The sequence below is a fragment of the Tursiops truncatus genome, chromosome 1, assembly GCF_011762595.2.
Source record: "Tursiops truncatus isolate mTurTru1 chromosome 1, mTurTru1.mat.Y, whole genome shotgun sequence".
NCBI classification, from domain to species: Eukaryota; Metazoa; Chordata; class Mammalia; order Artiodactyla; family Delphinidae; genus Tursiops; species Tursiops truncatus.
The window spans coordinates 88,240,280-88,264,513 of record NC_047034.1 but is presented as its reverse complement, the minus strand read 5'-3'; the positions used below and the strand labels follow the sequence as shown (position 1 = coordinate 88,264,513).

The window sequence follows — 24,234 nt, the reverse complement described above, 5'->3', positions numbered from 1 at the left end:
TCTGCTCGAACAGATTAGGTGTTGTTTGTTTGTTTGTTTGTTTTTGCGGTACGCGGGCCTCTGACTGTTGTGGCCTCTCCCGTTGCGGAGCACAGGCTCCAGATGCGCAGGCTCAGCGGCCATGGCTCACGCGCCCAGCCGCTACGCGGCATGTGGGATCTTCCCGGACCGGGGCACGAACCCGCGTCCCCTGCATCGGCAGGCGGACTCTCAACCACTGCGCCACCAGGGAAGCCCCAGATTAGATGTTTTAACACCACTTCTCAGGCCTCAGAAGCGAGCCTGGTTGCTGGCAGACAACCAACACTGTCTTGCTTAATTTTTAGATTTGGCTGTTAAATTGCTCCCAGTGTGAGTTTGTGTTTGATGGGACTTATGAGGGCGGAAGATTACTGGTAGCAAAGCCTGAGTTCTAGCTCAGTGACTTACCAGCTGTGTGACCTTGGACAAGCCATTTCACCCCATGGAGAGTGTTTACTCATCTGTGCAATGGAGGAAACGCCCCCTGCTCTGCTTGCCTTCTGGGAGTTTAAAGATCAAATAAGATGGTGTTTGGGAATGTAAAAGCACTGTGCAGATGACAGGCATAATTATGTTCGCGGACAGAACATTGAATCCGTTCTGCCTGATTCACTCAGTTCTCCATTTAATTTACATACTGTGGATTTTACCCCTCTTTCTTGCAGCAAAACCCTTTGGAGAGTATCATTTTTAGACCTGAATTGATATATGTGTAGTTGCCTTATTTATCCTCAGAGTCCTCTGGGATGAAGAAAAGAATGGAATTAAGAGGAAAAGTAGGGGCTTCCCTGGTGGCGCAGTGGTTGAGAGTCCACCTGCTGATGCAGAGGACATGCGTTCGCACCCCGGTCTGGGAAGATCCCACATACCGCGGAGTGGCTGGGCCCGTGAGCCATGGCCGCTGAGCCTGCGCTCCGCAACGGGAGAGGCCGCAACAGTGAGAGGCCCATGTACCGCCAAAAAAAAAAAAGTTAGGCTCACAATTCCCCCAACTCCTCCTCCTACTCCGCATCTGCTCCCTCTGGATGAAAGTGCCCAGTTTATGCGTTGCTGTCCTGAGCCACACTGGACACAACATCTAGTACCTCTAAGTGCTGGGCAGACAATATATATTTGGTAAATATTTATAATAGAAGACAATAAAAATGGAGCTCTAAAATTGTTCTCTCAGCACCCTAAGTTTCTGAAACTACAAATCAAGAAACAACATGTTTACTGTATTTCCACAAATCTGAAATAACACTGCTTCTAAGACCAAAAGAAAGCCTGTGCTTAGTAGATGGGCCTGGAGTGAATAGCATAAGGTACAGGGAACCCCTAGTGTGTCTACAGTTCCATGGAAGCCGCGAGAAGCCAAGCTAGCACAGGAGAAACAGAACTGTTTTTTATGTACCAAGAAGAAAGGAAAAACTCCATCAGTTAAAACATGACACGATGCTTCCTTAATTGTGCCAGTTATAAGCCACAACTTGATTTCACAGATGTTAAAATGTGAAAGAAATACGCATCTTAGAAGAAATGAAAGGCAGTCTATTTAACCCCTCGGAAAAGTAAAGATTTCTTTTTTTGGTTCTGATACATTCTTAGGTTAGCCAACTTCAAACTGTCTCAGTTTTAGCCCCAGCTACTTGCATTTATATATTATGCAATCATCCTTTCATATGGGTAGAAGGGGGACATTAATTCTATTTTTCTTATGGATACAGTAATACAAAGTACTTTAGGGCTTGAATATAGTTTTTGGTAAGTAAGGATTGTAAAATGCTTATCAGAACCAAATTCACATTAATTCTTACAGTTTTTTGGGTTTTTTTTTTGCGGTATGTGGGCCTCTCACTGCTGTGGCCTCTCCCGTTGCGGAGCACAGGCTCCGGACGTGCAGGCTCAGCGGCCATGGCTCACGGGCCCAGCCGCTCCGCGGCACATGGGATCTTCCCGGACCGGGACATGAACCCACGTCCCCTGCATCGGCAGGCGGACTCTCAACCACTGCGCCACCAGGGAAGCCCAAATTCACATTAATTCTATGGACTGTTGTTTATTATGAGATTTAAAAGAGGAAGAAATGTTGAAGAGTATTTGGCTCGTTTATTGTGCTTTTTTTTTCCCAAGTAGTGCTTTCTGTGATTTTTGTTGTGGCTCTTGCTGTTTTATTTAATGCTTGATTTGGCAGTTTTGTTGTTGTTATTCAGTTTATTCTTAGTTCAGGTAAAGCAACTGAGCTGTGAGTTTCCATTGCACAGAGAAATTAGGCATGAATAGGCTCATGTGATGAGACCCCATCACCTGCCTGGGCTAAATGTGACATTTTCATAAAATTCGAGGTGGGAATTCATAGTTTTTCTGGAGAAAAGGAGAGAGCATGAAGAATGCAAGGAAATCAGGGAAACAGAAATACAGCTTTTGTCACAATCCTTTGTAAATTTTTCATGGACCTGTCCCTGCTCATAAATTCTGCAGTTTGGGACAAGAAAAATTCCACCTGTTTGTAGCCTGTTCTTTGGTTACCTTCTCACATTCCTCTGGCCTATCAGGACATTTATACACAACCGCAAAGAGAGTCATTAAAAAAAAAAAGGGGGGGGGGGTTTCTAGGGACTAGACCATGGCCGGTGGAGAGGAATGATCCAATAACCGTAGTTCCTGTACGTGTTTGATAACAATCATTTGGTTCCATGATGCCTTGTTTCCTGCCGGGGTCCCAGGGCTCGTTACTGTGACGATGAGTGTCAGTAGCCATCGTGCTGGACAGGAAGTGGGTAGGAAGCTGTTAATGTTTGACCGCTACTAATGCACATTTTGCCCACTCTTCTCTCATCTGCAGTCTGAGTACCACTACGAGTACACTGCGTGTGACAGCTTGGGTTCCAGGTGGAGGGTCGCCGTGCCGCATACCCCGGGCCTGTGCACCAGCCTCCCTGACCCCGTCAAGGGCACCGAGTGCTGTAAGCAGCCCTGCCTCTCAGCTTTGGCCTCTGCCCCAAGCCTCCTGCCATCCAAGTTAGGCACTTCCTGACAGTGTGGCTGCCTTAAGGAATCAGATCTCGCCCCGCCCCCCTCCCACCCGGTCAGTCCTCATCCCCAAACCTCTCGAGATTTGGTGCAGAAGTGTTATTTCGTGGATGCAAACTGGGTATTTCAATTTACTTTTGTTTTATTTTCAGATTTAAATCCCATGAGGGTATAAAGTAAAAATAATTCCGGCTGTGTGCCACTTAGATATTTTCTCTGTTTGCATACATTTTCTTTTTTTGGCTGTGCATTTCTCTCCAACCTACACTCACTAGCCACAGTCACTCATTTAGGAAAGATTGTGATTTGCAGTCATTCTTGAAAAAGAAGCCAGAGAAGATGACTTTCTGCAGAGACAGACCTTTAAAATGCACTGGGCATTACTTCAGGGAACAAGAATCTTCCCTGACTGTGGAGCTGACCGTGCAGCCGGAAAGGCAGTGACTTCCCTGCAGCTCCCACCCCACCTCTGGGACTCTGCAGCTACAACTTTGCTACCACTGGCAGCTATTCCCCTTGAGCTGTTCTTTTTAGAAATGCAAAGGGGGGCAGTGGATAACAATAAAAATCAGGAACTAGAATCAAGGAATACTTGAAAATTTGGAAAGGAGGTTGAGGGCATTTAAAATCTAAAACAAGCTTAGCCTAGTGCCTGGTTCACTAGGTGAGCAAATAAGTACTTGTTAAATCCGTGAATGGATATTGCTAAGATCTGAGTAGAACTGAGGTGTGACTAATGGAAACAAATGAGCCATCTTCGGTAAACTTGGCCAGCGTTCTTGAGCACTACGTGCACCTACTATGTGAACCACAAAGATAAATAAGGCACAGTCTCCGCCTTCAGAAGCGTACAGTCTGGTGGAAGGAGCAGACACCCGTTCATCCATTCATTTTTTTCAGCAAACCTTTATGTAGCCCCTGCTATGTCTGTGCCAGTCGCTGAGCCACCATCCCTAGAGGAGCTCAGAGCCTAGTGGGAGGCACACATCAATATGATGTGTTGTATGAGGTGAAGAGAATGGGAGTTATGGATACTTAGGGATCAGGAACCGCTGGGAGAACCACTCGAGCAAAAGCTTGGAGGGGGGAGAACATCAGACACATTCAGAGAAGAGCTGGGCTGGGGTGGAGGCAACACAGGGAGGGGATGGATGGGAGTAGGGTGGAGAAAGGTCTGTAGTGGGAGATCTAGCCAGAAAGTTAGGTTGGGGGAAAATTGGGGAAGAATTTGAATGCCAGGCTGAGAGCTTAATTCTATAACCCAAAGTGGGAATGGTGCCTGATTATTTTTTAAATAACAGAAATAATAGTACATATGAGTGTTTTAGAAAGATACTGCTGACCACCGAATGAGCAAAGACAAGAAACAGGGAACTAGTTAGGAGGACATTGCAATGGTCGAACTAACAGGTCACAAGAATCCCAACTAGTACAGTGGCAGTGGGACCAGAAAGGAGAAGACAGAGGCCAGAAACTCAAGGGGGACGTTCAAGGCTGAAGGGCTAGGTGCCATTCAGAGGGGTCAGCACGAGAGACCATGCTCTTCACTGGAGAGCTCTCAGAATGGCTGAGGCTACCCCTTAGACCCCTTAGGAAACGAGACTGACAGGGACAAACCCAAAGTCCTGCAACAAGGCCCTAAATCTTTTTTTTTTTTTTTAATTTTAAGCTTTGGGAATTCCCTGACAGTCCAGTGGTTAGGACTCGGCATTTTCACCGCCGTGGCCCAGGTTCAATCCCCCGTCAGGGAATTAAGATCCTTTAAGCCGTGTGGTGTGGCCAATAAATAAATAAATAAACAGATAGACAGCATAAATAGAATAAAATAACAGCTTTATTGAGATATAATTGACATCAGAAGATTCACCCCTGTAAGTTATAAAGCTCAGTGGCTTTAAAATATTCACACAGTTGCATAACTATCACCACTATCTAACTGCAGAACATCTGCATCACCCCAAAACGAAACATATCCATTAGCAATCTCTCCCCATGCCCCCTCCCCCCAAGTCCCTGGTGCCACAAATCTTCGTTCTGTCTCTATGGCTTTGCCTATTCTGGACAGTCCACGGAAGTGGAATCACACAAGATGCGCCATGGCTCCACATCCTAGTGGGGGAAGCTCCCAGGTCTCCATCCTCTGCCCCTCCCCCTAGGATGCACACAACCCACCCACTTCTCCTGCGTGGCGGCAGCCTCACCACCCACCCTTGTCCCCGCTCTGTGTTCCAGCCTTCTCTTGCAAAGCCGGGGAGTTTCTGGACATGAAGGACCAGTCGTGTAAGCCGTGTGCTGAGGGCCGCTACTCCCTTGGCACAGGCATCCGTTTTGACGAGTGGGACGGGCTGCCCCATGGCTTTGCCAGCCTCTCAACCAACATGGAGATCGAGGACAGCACCACAGATTCCACTGAGAACTGCACTTCGTGAGTCGCCCCTCTCCCCACACTCCACGCCCACCCCCATAGCCCCACGCCCCCCTTACCTCCCTGCTCCCCATATTGGGGAAGGGGCTGCAGGGAGCACTTCACAGCCTCCTCTCCTGCTCCTCGGGGTGAGGGCTAGAGCAGGTCCCCACTGGACCGCTGGACATGACATCCACATCAGCCCAGCCTTACTGACCTAAGCTTACCGGCGACTGACAGGTATTTGTGACAGGTGAAAAACACGGTGAAATAGAGACAGGTGGATAAGATCAACAAGGGTTAAATGGCCCAGTCCCTTTAAAACAAAATCCAACTGGATTCCACTGTGGAATTTTGGATCAGCCACTAAACTTCCTCAACTTGATTGCAACACCATGTGCAAAGCCTTGGGTATCTTCCTGGCTTTGGTGCTAGCTTCTAAAACTGGTCTGAGTTTACGGGTTTGGGAGGATAAAGTGGGATCAGAGCTTTGGTCAGTGACGGCTGAGATCTTCCAAACCCTTTGAGATCCTGATGACCAGAGAATTCTCCAGCTCAGAAGGAAATCTTTTCAGTAATTGAAAGGCTCAGCCCAGGGTGCTTACAGAACGGGTGAGCGATCCTTATCAAATCTCTGCATATTTAATTCCCGGGATGGGAGTATCCTATCCCTGGAAATAAATGATGTGCCTTCTATAGTTCAGGCACTATTCTGGATGCTTTACGTATATTATTTTCTCTAATCCTCACAAGAACCCTTGTGACAGTGAAATAGGTATTATTGTTCCCATTTCACAGATGAGGAACTGGAGGCTCAGTGAGGTTCAGTGACTTGTCCTTCATTACCTAGCTTACAACTGGGGAGACTGGAATTCACACCTGGTCCAAGCTTTCCACTGCCCCATGCTGCCACCTTCAAATAACATTTAGTGCACGCAAGGCAATATCCAGTCCTAGAGAGGAAAAGTTGGGGGATGCATAGATGTAAAAGACAATTGTCCACTGCTCTCTGTTAAATATTGACAAAGAATACAGGAGAAAAGTACATGAAAGTTTCTCTTATACCCAAGCAATCAAAATGATAAAAAAGGATTAATTGTATTACACCTGGATTTCTAAAGTTGGGAACAATGTCTCCCATTCCTATACTTAAATCTCCTAGAAGCACCATTGTGTGAGCCAGGCAGGCGGCCTCTAACAGTCCAATTTTAATGTTGTTTCAGAGTTCAATATTGTGAGTCAAAATCATTAGCATGACAATGTTGGCAGCAGAGATAAAGCTGGAGAGGATTCAAGCTGGAAGGAGAGGGCATGTGTGGGTTAAAGACAATCAACCCCCATTTTAGTCCTAACAGAGAACGTGACTGACCCTGGACAAGGCGCAGGCCTGGCTCAGTCGGTCAGTCGCCACGCGTGTGCAAGCAGGGTTTTCTCCCTGTCTGGGGAAGCAGTGAAAGTCCAGAAATCATTCTCTCTCAGCGAGGCGGGATGTGGGTCTGTTCAAAACGACTTGTGTTTCCACAGCACAGACTGCTTCAGGGTCTGGATCTTAAGGCATCCCACGACATTCCCGGGAGGGGAAAAAGGAGATATGGAGAGGAAATGGCCACCTAGAGAGGGTTTGTGATTTCCCCACCGTGCCCCAGAAAGGCAATAACAGCTGCTATCACGTCACCAAGTGTCTGGCTTTCCTGCTCGACTGTGTATTTACCTGAATCCAAACTAACCCCCGCCAGTGGCGCCTCCCACCTGCTCTGCCTCTAGCGCCTCCCAGCTGGTCTCCGCTTCCACCCCCAGCTTCCTGCAGGCCACCGTCCCCTCAGCAGCCAGACTGATCTTCTTAAACACAAGCCCAATCACAGTACGTTGCTGCTCAAAACTCTGGATTCTGTGGATTCCCACTGGAATAAAATCCAATACGTTGTCACAGCCTGCAGGGCCTCTGCCCCCTGCCCCTTCTTCCAGCCTCTCTCCAGTGCCTCTCCTCCTGCTTATAGAGCTCCAGCCAGCTGGCCACCATGCTCCCGCCCTCCTGGCGCCTTTAACACACTCTTCTCCAACTCTTCCCCCAGCTGACTCCTGCTTCACCCTCGGGTCTCTGCCTAAAAGTGACTGCCTCAAAGAAGCCATCCCTGACCCCACAGGCCCCTGTTACACACACATACATCATCTTGTATTTCTCCTTATGGCACTTACCATAGTTATTACTATGTTATTAACTGCGTGATAAGTTTCTGTCTCCTCCACTAGAAATAGAATGCAAGCTCCAAGAGGGAGGGGGTCAGGGCTGTCTTGTGCTTTGCTGTGTCTCCAGTATCTAACACCTGGCACAAAGCAGACACAAAATAAATAATTGAAAACACAACAGGCCAACTGAATGGAGTTTCCATGGCAGGTTCCTGAGCCTTCAGGGGGTCATCCTTGGTTCCTGGGTAAATGTCTCAGGACTAAGGTGATGGAAACAGTCCTCAGATCCAAAACTGGGATAAGCAAAAGGGAATAAGAGTGAAAAGGGAGTCGTGGAAAGGATGCTGTACATTCACGGAGAAGAACAGAACACCAAATACTGTGAAGGTGAAACAAGAATGAGAGAAAGCATTAAAAAGGGTCTCAAACTTTGGAAGCCTCTAAGTTTTCCTGTACAGTTTCTTCTTTCTAACCTGAATTTATAAACAGTGCTACCCAGTGTGAGCTCGGCAGTGTGTCTGGGTGGCCACCAAGTGAGAATTCCTCTTTGAAAACTTGCCTCCCTTTTCCCCAGGGCCACGGCAAAACAAAGCAGGTATAAGCAGATCACAGCTAAATGACCGGGGGCAGGTTCCTAATCTCTTCCATGCCTTGGTGTCCTCATTCTAAGAACCAGTGATAAAAATAGTACTCTTCTTAGAGGCCGTGGTAAGGATGAAACGAAATGATACTTGTAAAGATTCGGAGCGATGCCTGGCATTAGAAATCAATCAAGACATGTTATCATTGAACGTGAAACGATCTTCACCGGGGACAGCTCTGACAAAAGTCAGAATTGTGACGCATTTTGCAAATGAAATCCACTTATGGCATCCTTTGAATTATTCATCCACCTTCAGGAGTTATTTATAGCTGATGCTGTGGAGCACATCAGCTTTAAGTGCTGTCTCTTTTAACAAGGAGAAATCAGTACCGTTAGGTTAGCTGGGTATCTTGGATGAGCTCAGCTTAGGTATTTTGGATATGCTTCCATTTGAGAATAACACTAACTGTTGAAGAGCTGGAAGTACCATGTTATTCTGACAAACACAGGGGGAAAACAGTGGACTAATCTGAGGTCCCCTGAACTGACCATTATTAATCACTGGAGACCTGGGCTGGTCTCAGGCACAGCAGTGAAATAGTGGGATTGTCTTTGATCACCCATTTCCCACATTCAGCTGTTTAATGCCCTGAGTCCCTCTTATGTGCCAGGTCCAGGGCTTAGCGCTAGGGACACAGAAGTGAGCAAGTTAAGTTTGGTCTCTGCCCTCACAGCATCGACGAGCCAGGCAGGAAGACAAGCAATTCAAGAAGAATTCAAGTATGACCCGAAGAGGAAGCCAAACTGCAAATAAACTAAGAAAAGATGCTCAACCTCACTTATAGTTAAGGAAATGAGATTTAAAGCCCACTGAGACACTCTGTCCTACCTTATCATATTGGCAACAATTTTAACGTCTGACCATTCCAGATGTGGGAGGGGGGGTGGGTTGTGGAGCCAGAACAGCTGTCTTTTGCTGCGGGTGGGTGTAGCTGACGGCAGCCACTCTGGAGCACAACGTGGCCATAGCTGGTAAAGTTGGAGGTTCACATACCCTGTGACCCAGCAGTTCTACCCCCAGACTTTCCACTCAAATATGCGTAGAAGGAGATGTGCGAGAATGTTCCTAACAAGAGTGCGCACAATAGCAAAAAACTGGAAACAATCTAGATGTCCGTCAACAAGTAATGCATGAATAAATATGGGCGAACCATAGAAAGCAATCTTATATACTGGTAAAAGTGAAAGAAGAGCTGTTATTCACGTGTGACTATGGATATAGAGGAATCCCACAATCATTATACGTGTTGAGGGAAAAAAAGCAAGTTTCAGAATCCGTGAGCACATAAGATATAAAAACGTGCAAAATGCTGTCATACAGTATATTGTTTAGAAATACATACATAATTAGTGAAGGGCAGAGAACCACATGGGGACGTCAAGCACCAAATTCAGGAAAGTGATTACTTGACAGTGGGGAAAGGTGTGTGTGATGCGGAGGGGGTTGAGATTAGCCAGGGGTACACCAACACTTCTGCTGTGTTGCATTTCATAAGCAGCGTGGCAGGTCTTAAATATTTCATAACATGTTTTAAATGAAATACAGGAGGACTGTGATTATGAGAAAGGGAACAGTGAGAGCTGAGGGCACACGTAGCAGAGGCAGGTAAAGGAGTCAAGGAGGACTTCTCAGATTAGGTGACGTTTCCTCTAAGACACGAGTAGGAATTAAATAGATAGAGGGAGGAAGAAGTTTGTTCCAGGAAGAGAGAACAGTGTGTGGGAAGACCCAGAGGTGAGAGAAAGTTTGGCAGAAGAATTGAAAGAAAAGCTGTAGGGCTGGAGCATAGAGAGTGGGTGAGGAGTTCGTACCCCATCCTAAGGGCAACAGGGAGTCAGAGTTTCAAGCAGGGAAGTGACAGGGTCAGATTTTTCTTCTGGAGTCTCTCTCCAGCCACACTGTGGAGAAGGGATTGGAGGAAGCAGGACTGGATGCAGGGAGGCGAGTTGGGGCTGATTCAGAGCTGAGGGACATGCGGGGAGGAGAAGGAAGAGCCCTTGGGTAGAGTAGACACAGTAGAGGTATTTGGAAAACAAAATCAACATGCCTTCTCCCTTCCCCCTTCCCATAAAAACCAGTTCCTAGTAGCATCTAAAAGTGGACATTTCAAAACAAAAACCAAAACCAAAAAAATGGGTGGATTAGATTGGATGGACTTCTGAGTTCTGAAGAATAGCTTTATCTACTAACTTTCTTTGAGAGCTTTGAGTTTGGCAAACCTGGGTTTGAATCTCAGCCCTGTCACTTGCTGGCTGTGTTATACTGGGCAAGGCACTCAAAAAGCCTCCATTGTGTCATCCCTTAAATGGGGACAAAATTGCATTTCCTCTTACTGATAGAAAGGAATCATGAATGTAGCATATGTAGTTCATCATCTGGGAGCTAGTAAGCAACCAATAAATATTATCTACCTCCCCCTATCCACAACCTTACCTGCCGTCTATCTTCTGGATAGCTCTGCATAATGTGGAGGTACACCTACCTGTCCTCCTCTTGGCTGTACCGCCAGGCTCCTTGACTTGGAGGTCATTCTTCCCTGAGCATTTTCAGGTGTAAGCTTCCACTTGTGAATCACAAGTCTGGAATTCTGCAGAGACCTAGCAGGACATGAGACCTGCATATCGCACAAGCTCTGGTGGGCTGGGCTCCTGACTGTGAACTTGGCTCCTGTTCCCTCACAGGTCCAAGTGGGTTCCTCTGGGTGACTATATCTCCTCCAACACGGATGAGTGCATGGCCACGCTGATGTACGCCGTGAACCTGAAGCAGTCTGGCACTGTTAACTTTGAATACTACTACCCAGACTCCAGCATCATCTTCGAGTTTTTTGTAAGCCCCTGGCTGAGGGGGAAGGTGGGAGGTAAAGGCCCTCCGAGGCTCACATTCATTTACAGGAATCACATGCATAGTCCTGCTCGGGAAGTTTTCACAGTTGTCTTCCCTCTGGAGAGAACTGTGGTCAAAGTGAGCTGAGGCTTCAAAAGGCAAAGAGAAAGGCAGAAGTCAAAGGACCCTGGGGGGAAGAGTAGATAGAGTCTGGGAGATTCGGAGGTGTTCTGCCCTGTTCAGACATGAAAACAGCACGTAACAGCTCTGAGTTAACACATAATTTCTTTAGTGTCCACGTACTGACATCTTGTGTATGTAACTAGCTCCTGCCATACTTCAAATCTCATGACTTCTGAACTCAGTCTTTCTCCCATAAGAAGGACCCTCTGAAGGGCTGGGGCATCATGGGGTAAGCAATTCGTTTCCTTAGAAAGCTGAGAGACCCTGATCTCAAATTCCTGCTGCCTCAGGTTCAGAATGACCAGTGCCAGCCCAATGCAGATGACTCGAGGTGGATGAAAACCACAGAGAAAGGATGGGAATTGCACAGTGTGAGTATCAGAACAGCCTTCTCCCTGGAGATTCCAGAAAAGGGACCAAGGGCCTTTCCTCCAAAGAGTGCTTCCTCCCCATCTGGGCCTCCACTCTTCTCTCCCTAGAGGGCAGTTGTCTGACAACATGAGGATGCTATAGTTTCTCCCCTCTTGAGTTGACATAATGTGGATGTGAACTGACTTGCTCCTCTGGCTTGACCCCAAGGACCAGCAGCTTTCCGGCTTTAAAGGCCCAGTCTTCTGGGGCTGGGGCATGGATAAATACAACCAGAGAAGAATGAGGGAGTTTCAGCCACCCTGTTGTCAGTACCCTCAGGTCCCTTCATTGGTCTCAACATAGAAATGCTCATGGTATATGTGACTGAAGGAGAAGTGGGAGAGGGCATGAGAGGGTTGTAAGAGGAGCCTTAGAAGGAGAGAGGAGGGCTCCCCTGGTGGCGCAGTGGTTAAGAATCCACCTGCCAATGCAGGGCACCGGGTTCAATCCCTGGTCCGGGAAGATCCCACATGCCATGGAGCAACTGAGCTCGTGCGCCGCAACTACTGAGCCTGCGCTCTAGAGCCCGTGAGCCACAGCTACTTAAGCCCGCGCGCCTACAGTCCGTGCTGTGCAACAAGAGAAGCCACCGCAATGAGAAGCCTGCGCACCACAACGAAGAGTAGCCCCTGCTCACCGCAACTAGAGAAAGCCTGTACACAGCAACGAAGACCCGATGCAGCCAAAAATAAATAATAAATTTATAAAAAGAAAATAAGAAGGAGAGAGGAGCTGGGAGGAAGGGCAACACTGAGGAAGTTGAGGGAGAGGAGCAGAATAGGCACTGCCATGCAGACTGCAAGAGGGGGGATCCCAACAGGAGGCTAATGCAATGGATTAGCAATACCTGTCTCTGTGGCTGAACTAACTCCTGTTTGTGGTTTTTAGGTCGAACTAAATCGAGGCAATAACGTCCTCTACTGGAGAACCACAGCTTTCTCAGTGTGGTCCAAAGTTTCTAAGCCTGTGCTGGTGAGAAACATCGCCATAACAGGTACAGAGAACAGAGAATGGGGTTGGGTCTGGGGTCTGATGCTGACTTCAGCAGGGAGGGTGTGGGTTAGTCCTCAGGGCGTTCAGTCTCTAGGCTCAATTCTTGCTTTCCTATGTTGTTCGTCCTCCCTAGGAGTGGCCTACACTTCAGAATGCTTCCCCTGTAAACCAGGCACATACGCAGACCAGAAGGGTTCCTCCTGCTGCAAACTTTGCCCAGCTAACTCTTATTCCAATAAGGGAGAGACTTCTTGCCACCAGTGTGACCCTGACAAATATTCAGGTGATGTTTCTGAGGGCGGGAAGAGTTTGGTGGGGGGGGTACCAACATATACACAGGGACAGACAGGAAGTGGAACCATCCTTTTGGCCAAGCTGAAGACAATTCTTCTTAAGCACTTGCTTTCTGGGCCCTGGAAGAGCCCACCTAATCCGCCAATCACTCTTGAAATGAAATCATTCAGTAAGTATTTATCAGGCCTCTACTATCTGCCAGGCCTTTACTCTAGGTGTTTGGAATACTTCAGTGAAAAAAATAGACAAGGGTCCCTGTCTTCATGGAATTTACATTCTAGAATGTAAATGGCATACATAATAACTATAATAACTAAATAATAAATATATAGTAAATTATATAGTGTATTAGATAGCAAAAAGTGCAGGGCACCACGGCAAAAAGCAAAAGCAGCTCAGAATTAGAGGAATTAGGAAAGCTATGGAAAGGGGTTGCAATCGTTTTTTAATGAAACCTTAATTAAGATTGGAATTATAAATAATATATACAGTAGATAAAAGAGGCATAAATTTATACATTTTAATTTATAACAATTATTATCAAAGTTAATTTAGAAGAGCCATGAAGTCATATTGTTTTTTTTTTAAATTTTATTTATTTATTTATTTTATTTTTGGCTGTATTGGGTCTTCGTTTCTGTGTGAGGGCTTTCTCTAGTTGCGGCGAGCGGGGGCCACTCTTCATCGCGGTGCGCGGGCCTCTCACTATCGTGGCCTCTCTTGTTGCAGAGCACAAGCTCCAGATGCGCAGGCTCAGTAGTTGTGGCTCACGGGCCTAGTTGCTCCGCGGCATGTGGGACCTTCCCAGACCAGGGCTCGAACCCGTGTCCCCTGCATTGGCAGGCAGAGTCTCAACCACTGTGCCACCAGGGAAGCCCCATGAGGTCGTATTGTTACTCAAAACATTTTGATAGCAAGAAGCTATAATCTTTCATCCACTGAATTCGAAGCATCCATTGAATTCAAAGCAGGCCTTGTCAGGAAATCCAGGGATCCTTGGAACACAGTTGGAAAACCACTGCTCTAAGGGAAAATAAGAGGACAGTGGGAAGCAGCCTATTTCTGCAGTCCCTGGATAATTTCCTAAAACAGCCCAACTTTGAGAACGGGACCTGGTTATTTGAGAGGATCTCGACAGCACCAGGGCTCTGATATAAGATGGGTAGTGTCCCCAGAGGGCCCTGTGCTTAGACAGTGCAATGATTGGCACAGCAACCAATCTCCAAGACAGGTTCTGAAACAAACAGGTAGGGAGAGAGAAAGAGTCCCCTCCCTTCCCCTGCAAATGCCCATAACTATTCCATTTTTCCTTTTTTACACAGAACTATATACAAACCCGGCTCAAGGCCCTCTCTTAATCAGACACGCCCATCCCTACACAGACACACCCACCCTTCACACAGGCATCACAGTACGTGTTTGCTCAGCCAAGACCTGCCACTGACCTTGTGAGCTGCTTATTTCTACACCATTCCTAACATAGAAGTTCTACTTATCTACACAGATCTTGCCAAATGAGTGTAGCTTTCAGCAAGAACATAGATTTTTAGATCTTGGGGGAAGTTTTTACCTATAAGTCTAAATTCCCGTTTTTCGACTTGAATTTCGTATTCCTCTTCCCTGCTCTATCAATAGCGGCCTTTGTTAGTCTTTTTCTCCAGCTCCCTTTCCAGCCCCGCTGTGGTACAGGGTTTAAATGGCAAGGTGGTTCTAGAAGAACTGCCTACAGAGTGTTTTGATCAATGCTATGTAAATTGATTTCTATCCAGAGAGCGGTTAGGAAGGTATTAGTTTGGGAGTCTGAATTCTTGGAGTCTATTCTCCTTTTGCCACTGATTTCTCCATCCACCTCTTTAAATGGAAAGTGAGATTTTACTATGAAGAATATGTTCAGCTTGGGATACAAAGAGTATCACGTTTCTTTGGGACTTGATTGTTCCAGAATACAGGGTCAGTGGGAGACTGGGAAAATGCAGAGAGAGTCTGATGAGAGCCTATGATGGAATGTACATAAAGGCAGTGGCAGGAGGCCCTGTAGTCATTCATTTGTAAATATATTCTGAGTGGCCACTGGGTGCCAGGGCTTGGACTTGATGCTAAGGTTACAGCTGGTGCTGCCCTCCAGCTTATGTCAAAAGTGGAAATGTGGTTATAGAAACACCAAGTGTAATAACTCCACGGTACAGGAGGTGCTAGGATAGGAGTACTGAGTGTAGTGTGCGGTGGAAGCAAAAGGGGGAAGTGGTCAGTCCTCTCTGGGGAGGGAGGAAAGGCTGCACTAGCTGTGGTCTTGAAAGATAAGCTATCTTGAAAGATGAGTTGGTGATTTGATGGGGGCAGGATATTCTGGAAGAAGTGTGAGCCAAGGCCAGAAGGCTCAGGGATCCAGGAGTAACTCAGCATTGCTGGAGTTTACTTAGAATTAGCATCCAAGGCTAAGAGGTGGGCGGGGAACAGATTACTGTTAAACCCTTCTGTGCCATTGCTACAGAATTGGGATTTGATCCTATCAGCGTGTGAAGCCATTAAAGAATGTAAAACTGGGAATGACACAATCTGGCTTGTGCCTTTGAAAGACCATTCTGGTTGCCATTTGGAAAATGGATGAGGAAAGGAAGAGCTGGAGGCAGAAGCTACAGTCAGAAGATTTTGCATCAGGCGCCATTGCCCGTATCCAGGACCTAGACTAACGAGGAGCCGATGCGCATGAGGATGTCAGGGACAAAGGCTTGACTGAAAGCATCTTTCTCATTGAGAGATTAAATTTGATCATTAGGATTAATTCCTTTGTGTTATGTTTAATACTAGGGATTCATTTCCTAATAGAACAGCACAGGGTTTAAGGGCATGGACTCCAGAACAAAATCACTGCGGTTCAAATACTTGCTCCACCACTTCCTAGCTGCGCCACCTTGGGCAAATCACTTGTCTGTGCCTCAGTTTTCTCATCTCTAGAATGGGAATGACAATAATTGTATCTACCACATAGCATCATTGTGTGAGCGGATTAAAACAGGTAAAGATTTAGAGCAGTGTCTGGCATGTAGTAAGCACTGATTTTATTTTTTCATTTACATTAAGGCCTGTCCCAGCAGTCTTCTTGTGGTGTGAAACCACTCTGGGCATAGGTAACAATAATAAGTCACTTGTACAGTACAGTTTACAAAACATTTTCTCATTACTCGTAGCATAGTGAAGGGGTGATTTCCCCATTTACAAATGAATTAGGAGAAGCTCACAGAGGTTAAGGGATTTGCCCAGAGTCTGTGGTGGTGTCGGAGCTGGGCATTGGGTTCATTCGGTACTGAAATCTTCAGGGGAAATGTTTTCCTTGGATAAAAAGGATCAGAACGAGAAGGTTGTATTTCCGGAGGCAGGGGGAAGATATGGAAAGGAGGAGGAAGGTGCAGAAAGAGCAGGTGGAGCCCCCAAGATAAACTTTATCTACAAACAGTTTTACCCAGGGCCAGTCCTACAGGCATCACTTTTCATTTTCTCAACAAATATCTAGGCCAATCCTTCGAACATGACTAGTCTCCAGTTTCAACACCTTGATGAAACCTGAGCTGGGAAAGTGAGGTCTGGCTCAGCATTTGCGTTAATCATTTATTAAAACCAGTTTAGAAGTTGTCAGTGTGTAAACAGCTGGACCCTTTTTGCTGAAACCCAGAGCTGGGGTGTCAGGTTGAACAAATATTTGACAAGCAGAGAAAGGTCCCTGTGTGGAATGCACTTTCTAACACGTAACTTGCAATTTGCTAGATCTAGTATGCAAGGGCCTGGGAACTGGCTTATTTTCAGCATCTCCCCCCAAATTTCTCCTGGCCAAGTCTGTCAAAACCAGGAGTCCCTGGATCCCTCTATGTTGAAATAGGCCTTTGTTTGTTAACCAAGTAAATGAGCTGAGAAGACCCCAGCTGTTTCTCAGCCAGTAGTTCCCTCTTGCCCAGGCTAATTAAGATGGGGACAGAAGAGGCATGGAAATGTGTGATTGAGGGAACTCCCCAATGCAGGCCAACAAGGCGGTAACTAGGAGATTCTCCGATCTAGCAACTCATTTGGTGCCTTGGGAAGAAGAAGGGACCAGTTGAGAAATAAGCCTTAGCTGGAAGAGAAAGGGGACTTCTAATCCTTATTAAAAATCCCATGACAGCTACCAAATAAAAATAAGTCCCACAAACCCAGGTGATAATAGTTACCAGCACTTAGCAAATTCTTACTTACAATGTGTCAGGTATGTGCTGGCTCCAGTAAGAAGATGTTATTCTTCCTGCTCTACAGGTGAGAGCACAAAGGCTCAGAGAGGTTAAGTAACTTGCCGAAAGCGATGCAGCTAAATGATTAAGCAGGATCCAAACCCAGATCGGTCTGACTTAAAAATCTCATTCCGTTCTACCAAACTGCCTGTCAGGTAATAGAGAGAAGAGGTCTCACCATGATCACCTGCTTAGCTGCAGGTAACACAGTAGTCACATTAGAAATAGTGGTGACAGTAGTAGTAAGCAGTATTGTACTGGCACTCTGTAAAGCAATGGTTTTTATTCTGGAGAAAGTAGATCTCCTGGAAATTAAAAAAAAATTATTTGCATGGAGTATGTATATTTTTCAGGATACAGGAAACAGGTCTTTTTTTCAAATTCTCAAAAGGGTTTGTAATTCAAAAAAGATGAAATCCATGGCTTTAAAGAGGGATTCATTGAAATAGTTCTTGCTATCCAGGGGTTCATAGGGTTAAAGCAGAACTAACCTAGATATAAGAAGAATATATAGAAGGGCTTGCCTGGTGGTGCAGTGGATAAGACTCCACACTCCCAATGCAGGGGGTCTGGGTTCGATCCCTGGTCGGGGAACTAGAGCCCACATGCATGCCACAACTATGAGTTCTCATGCCGCAACTACGAGTTCTCATGTCGCAACTACGAGTTCTCATGCCACAACTACGAGTTTGCATTCTGCAACTAAGAAGCTCGCATGCTGCAACTAAACATGCCACAACTAAGACCTGGCGCAGCTGAAATAAATAAATACATAAATTTTTTTTTTAAAAAAAAAGAACATACAGAGAGTAAAGTAAATAAAAATGATAATAACATTTTTCATTAAGTTCAGGTCAAAGCTTAGAGAGTGCTGTGAGGCCTGGGGGTGGGGAAAGTGGGAAGAGTTGGATTAAACTGTCACCTTATTTGCGTAGGATCGTTGCATGGAGAAGGGGAAATACAGAGGTGGAAGCCCTTCATTCTAGACGTATATTAAGAGACAATTCAGAGACAGAATTGGAGTAAGAGGATGAAGCACTGTCCTAGCTTTCCTATGTTCTGCTTCAACCCTTCAGGAGTAGAAAAACCACCTGCACAGTCAGGGTTCTGAGGCACCTGGAAGATGGCGAGTTCCAGGGAATTGGTGGTAAACCTGCAAGATGCTCCTTCTGGCTACCTCCCTCCTTGCTGGTCCTTTGGCCAGTCCACCTCTCCATGCCCTGCTCCACAGGGCAGGCCCAGTGGTTTCTCATCAGCACCGGGGAGAGGCGCAAAGGGTGTATCTGAGCAGGGATTTAGGGACCGAAAATGTTGCTGCTCAGGCAAAGGGAAGGTGGGTGTGCAGGACTGTCTACTTTCTGCAATGTCTGTGTTGTGCCTCATCCCAAGGTCTGGGGCGTTATAACATCGTAAGCAAGTGGTCAAGAGCTCTGCTTTTTTAACTTCAAATATTTGTCCTTGCATCTGCCATTTAGAAAAAGGATCCTCCACCTGCAGAGTGCGGCCAGCCTGCACAGACAAAGATTACTTCTACACTCACACGGCCTGTGATGCCAGTGGAGAGGTGGGTAGCACGGTCATGGGGCCCCTTTGCCTGCTCCTTGGGCTTTGCCAGATCCGGACCTCCAGCGGCCAGTGAAGCTGGCACCCCAGAAAACCCCACAGACCTCTGCAGTGACCCTGGGGCCAGTGGGGAAGTAAAACGAGATGACCTCATTTATTTTCAGGTCAGAAGCTGTTTTTGCCACATTTGTTCTGCTGCTTATTCACATAGGCTCTGTTTCGAAAAACACCTTCGTTTTCTTTTCCTCGGTTTCTTCCATTTGCTTCACCCCCTGGGCAATGGCTGCCTGTCCACGCGTACTTATCTCTTCATGGAACTCATCAGACTTGGCCCCTCGGCGCTGCTCTTGTGGGCTGGCAAAGGGGATGATTCCTACTTCCTGGCTCACTGGAGAATGGCCTGACTTGTTCCGTCTCTGCTGGCTCCCTCGTTGCCCCCAGGCTTTCTGCCTCAGAAAGACTTTCCTTTGTAGTCTGCTCTGCCATTGAGTCAACAGGCATTTTTTGAGCATCAGCTGTTGCGCCTGGCACTGTGCTCCAGCTGGGGAATCAGAGCTGAGCGAGAAGGGCTCCTGCCCTCAGAGGCTCACAGTCCTGTGGGGGAGGGCAGGGACAAGGAAGATGGGCCTTACGGTGTGCAGGGCACTGGGGGAACCCAGAAGAGGAGTGACCAGGATGGGGGGTGGCGAGCAGGGAAGGCGTTTCAGAGGAGGTCATTTGTTCACATGTACAACCAGCCACTGTGCTGGGCGCTAGGTGTGCAGCAGCTCACAAAACCAAGGGAACGTCTACTCTCGTGGAGCTTAATTCCTGTTGGGGAGCAAGTGGAGGGAGAGACAACAGACAGACAACAAATGGGTGTATAGTCATACGTCTGATGGTGGTATGTGGTAGGAAGAAAAACATAAAACAGGATTGGGAGATAAAGAATGACAGAGCTATTTTAGAGAGGGTAAGGATGACCTCTGTGAGGAGGTGACATTTGAGCAGACATCTGAGTGAGGTGAAGGGGAGCTCTCCAGGCAGGGGGCACGCAGCAGGTGTAGAAGGGGCAGGTGTGTGCCGGATGACTTCGAGGAACAACAGTAAATGAGCAGGGAGGGCTCAAGGGCACAAGTGGAGGGATCTGTCTCAGATTAGACATTCTGAATGAACTGCTGCCTATATCCCTAAATCAGAGCCTCTCAGGAAACAGGAGTGGGGAATTCTGCATCATTCAGCGCTAAGCATATGCTTGGCTATTAGGATGTATAAGTGTTTCCTGGCTGGCTGGCTGGCCGAATCCTCTTTTTGCTAATTAAGCATGGGATAAAGTCCAACCCTTTACGGTGATTGTTTCTATAGTCATCTCTTACTGCCCCCGCACTGCCCCACCCCACCCTCATGTTTCGAGCAAAATCCCCTTCCCTAGCAGCCAGGCAAAATGATATATCTTGTCAGTTGCACCTTAGACCCCGTTCTGTAGTGTCTGGTGTTCTGCATGACCTTGTAAAAATTACTGTCATGTCCTTGGCCTCAGTTGACCCACTGATTAAATGAGGACAATCCTGCCCCTCTTCTCCCTCCAGGGCATGACATGTGGCCGATTGTGGCTGTCTTTGCTTCCTTCTGCCCCACTCTTTCCCCTCCCGGTTTAGACCAAGGCATTCTAGATCCGTCGTGTGCTCTGATGCCTGCAAGCCTGGGTGCCTGCCCTCCCCTGATCACCTTGAGGGTCTTTAGATGCTGAGTGGGGCCAGAGCCAGTGCTCGCACCTTGCAGCCCCGCCAAAGCACAGCTCAGGGAGGAGCCCTGGAGTATACACGGTGAGGAGTGCCCAGGGATATGCAGTCACCAGGATTGCTTTACAGAAGCCTCAGCCCTCAGGCCCACACTGGTTCTGCTTGGGATTTTGTTTTCTAAGCTGTATTTTAATATCAAGGGACTCCTATTATGGCCTTTGCTGTGCCTCAGTGCTTTCTCAGGGACCAGGATGGCCAATCCACTGGGGCTGCTGAGTGTGCTGCTCCAAGAGATGGTCTAAATCAGTCTACCAGCTCCCCAGACCTTTCTCTCTATGAGACTCAAGGAGACAAGCCAGTTGAGATAAGTTTAGAGCACTAGTCCAGGTCTCTGGTCACTGGCTGCTCTTCACAGGGAGAAAGGCTGAGCTGAGCAGGGAGAAGAGTTGTCTGTCTCAGGGCTCACCTTCAATGCAGGCAGCACGGGACCCTTTTAAGACCCTGTCATTTCTTATCCTTAATAAAATGGACCGATGCTTTATTCACCCACCTTTTCACATGTATGGTATGCTACACAGAGCATTTGCATCATCACCTCAATGCAATCCTTTTGTATCTGACTTGCCCGAGGGCCACACGGGAAGCTTCACACTGCCCAACCTCACCCCTGATTCACCAAGGCCTCCTGTAATTCATCTCCTCTTCTCTATCCAATTTCTCCATCAAAAGACTAGGGACGACCCTAATAAGTGACAGATACAATGCTTCTCTTGTTCACTGACTTGGTGGCTGGCCGTTCCTCTTGCCTTTTTCCCCTGGTTTTTTTGAGATATAACCGACACATAACATCGTGTAAGTTTAAGGTGTACAATGTATTGATTTTATACACTTACATACTGCAAGATGATGACCACCATAGAGCTAGCTAACAGCTCCATCAGGTCACATAATTACCATTTCTTTTCTGTGGTGAGAATGTTTAATATCTACTCTCTCAGCAGCTCTCAAGTGTATAATACAGTATTATTAACTCTAATCACCTGTACCTTAGATACCCAGAACTTACTGATCTTATAACTGGAAGTTTGTGTTCTTTAACCAACATCGTTCCTCTTGCCTGGATGTCCCAGAGAACGTAGTGTCCATACCCCCATGGGGATTGTTATTATGTGCTTGGTGCTCTTGCTAGACGGTGAGCTCCTTGAGGGCAGGGGCCACGTCCTTCGTCTCTGAGTCACATAGATCTATTAGACTTGCTATAGATGCCTACTGAATAAGTGAAAAAGCAAAGAAAACACTTGGAAGACAAACTGGGGCACCTCAGCCAACCTCTCTTCTCCCCAGGGGTTACATAAGCCACCTCTACTCCATGCCTTTTCGTGTTCTGGGATTTTCACCGGCGGCTTTTCCTGTGACATTGGTAGGAATAAGATTCTACACTGGAATCAGAGCTTTCTCTGGAGGCAACTGGTCCCCCCATTCCATCCGACACACGAGTCCTCATTAGGTCTATCCCTCTTCATTCAGTCAACATTCATTCAGCAGATATTTATTGAGCATGACCATGTACCAGGCACTAGGCGACGGGCCTGGGGTATATCGGTGACCAAAACAAAGTGCCCCACCGTGGTGGAGCTTTCACTGGAGCCCAGAATCCCCCCACTCTCAAGGTAAATTCCTGAAGATAATCCCACGCAGGAAGGCTGAGTCGTGCTTTGTTTCTGCAGACACAGCTCATGTACAAATGGGCCCAGCCGAAAATCTGCAGTGAGGACCTGGAGGGGGCAGTGAAGCTGCCCGCCTCTGGCGTGAAGACCCGCTGCCCACCCTGCAACCCTGGTTTCTTCAAGACCAACAGCAGCACCTGCGAGCCCTGCCCTTATGGCTCTTATTCCAATGGCTCCGGTAACCCCTCCCCCACCCCACTCCCTGCCTTGCGTCCCTTCCCACGCCACCCACATGGGTGGGCCATGTGGGCACTCCCAGTGTCAGCTGAACACGGGCTCTGTCTTTCCAAGGGAGGCAGGAAGGGCCAGGCCACCTCTGAGGTCTATACTCAGGAGAAGAGAGGTCAGGGTGGGCCCTGTCTGTAGGTCTGAGTCATACTTGAGAACTGCCGACCTTCCTCCTCATTCCAACTTTGAATGTGACTCAGGCCTGAAGGGACCCAATCCTCACATCAGAGGCTTCCAGCATGTGGCAGGGACGCTACCTAGAAGGTTTAGGGAGCTGGGATGGCCACATTGACACAATCAGGATTTGTAAGCCACTCTGCAAAAAGGGAGTTGGGGGGATTGGTATACCTATGAATGTGAAGGCATTTGAGGATAACAATGTGACAAACAATATTAACTATATGTACCAGACCAGAGGATATGTTTAAGCTTTCAAATGAATAATTTGATGGGCCAGTAGCCTAATTGGAATATGATAATGAAGGGTCAGTGTTTACACCCTGAGTTTGTTAAATAACATTGTCAGAATGCTTTCAAGTCAGCTTGATGTCACTGTGCAACGGTGCTCAGCACCACCTCTTGTTGGGCTGCCCACCCCTGTTGCCACTTGTCTGTGTGACAGCAGCTCCAGTAAGGGTGGCTGTGGCCTCCCTGCTGAATGCGTGGATCTTACGGCTCCCCCAGATTGTAACCACTGCCCAGCGGGGACCGAACCTGCCGTGGGATTCGAATACAAATGGTGGAACACGCTGCCCACGAACATGGAAACGACCGTCCTCAGTGGGATCAACTTTGAGTACAAGGGCATGACAGGTAACTGCCTCCCTCCTGACTGTGAGCTTTCAGCTCGATGCGCTGCCACAGGGGCTCTTCCCACCTCACGTTTCTTCATAATAGGGATGTCTGGAGAAAAATGAACTAATCGTGCCATGCACTCCCCTGCATGCTCCACTGCCCATGGGCATATAATATATATTCTGCTGAGCCTTTGTTTTAGAGACAGAAACAGAACTAGAAACAATGTGTACACACTCCAAAGGCCGTGCTCTGAGAGTTTCAGAGACTTTGACCAAAGTAGCCAGAGGAGTAACATGGTTTGTTTGGTGGTGATTCTGAACGCCTCAAAGGACGGTGTTATCTCTCTTCCAGAGTGTCATCTGGGTGCACATTTGCCCTGCACCCAAGACCACTGGGCATTAACTCTTCCCTCTCCTTTTCCAGGCTGGGAGGTGGCGGGTGATCACATTTATACAGCTGTTGGAGCCTCAGACAATGACTTCATGATTCTCACTCTGGTTGTGCCAGGATTTAGGTGAGGAGTACAAAGCTAAAGGGAAGCCCCCACCACCCTTGGCCACATCCAGGTCCCACATAGCTAGCAGTGTTGTAGAGGAGAGGGCTTCTGGCTTGTGGAAGTGTCAGTTCAGAACAGAGGAGATCATGGTTATGGTCTGATAAAGTTAACCTGAATGCTAACACTCATTCTTAGTTGCTGCCCATGCTGATTACCTACTGCTCTCTCATCCCGTCTAGCTTCTCCCATCATTTGGCCACATGCTACTTGAATTCCTCCTCCTCACAGCATCAGATAAGATTTTAAAAACCTGTAAAAAATAGGGCCAGGGGTGCCCATAGACAGTTCATCCTTATTTGGGGCAAGAAGCTTGGGAGGGATTGCTCCTATCATATTTATCCCCATATCCCAAGAAGACCTAGGATAATAAGCAGTTTGTTTGCCATTAAAAAAAAATACAGGCAGGGTGG

The 24,234-nt window shown here is 47.3% G+C and overlaps 1 protein-coding gene across 1 annotated transcript in view; it reads left to right on the top strand.

Moving 5' to 3' along the window:
- The first annotated feature begins 5,297 nt into the window (after positions 1 to 5,297).
- Positions 5,298 to 24,234, top strand: part of ELAPOR1 (endosome-lysosome associated apoptosis and autophagy regulator 1) — a 33,491-nt gene continuing 14,554 nt past the window's right edge. Inside the window, exons 1-9 of the mRNA XM_033862554.2 lie at positions 5,298 to 5,458; positions 10,950 to 11,097; positions 11,568 to 11,648; positions 12,577 to 12,682; positions 12,815 to 12,964; positions 18,707 to 18,795; positions 22,243 to 22,420; positions 23,155 to 23,283; positions 23,692 to 23,782. Of these exons, the coding sequence (XP_033718445.2) occupies positions 5,298 to 5,458; positions 10,950 to 11,097; positions 11,568 to 11,648; positions 12,577 to 12,682; positions 12,815 to 12,964; positions 18,707 to 18,795; positions 22,243 to 22,420; positions 23,155 to 23,283; positions 23,692 to 23,782 (1,133 nt within the window). The remainder of the gene's footprint in view (positions 5,459 to 10,949; positions 11,098 to 11,567; positions 11,649 to 12,576; positions 12,683 to 12,814; positions 12,965 to 18,706; positions 18,796 to 22,242; positions 22,421 to 23,154; positions 23,284 to 23,691; positions 23,783 to 24,234) is intronic.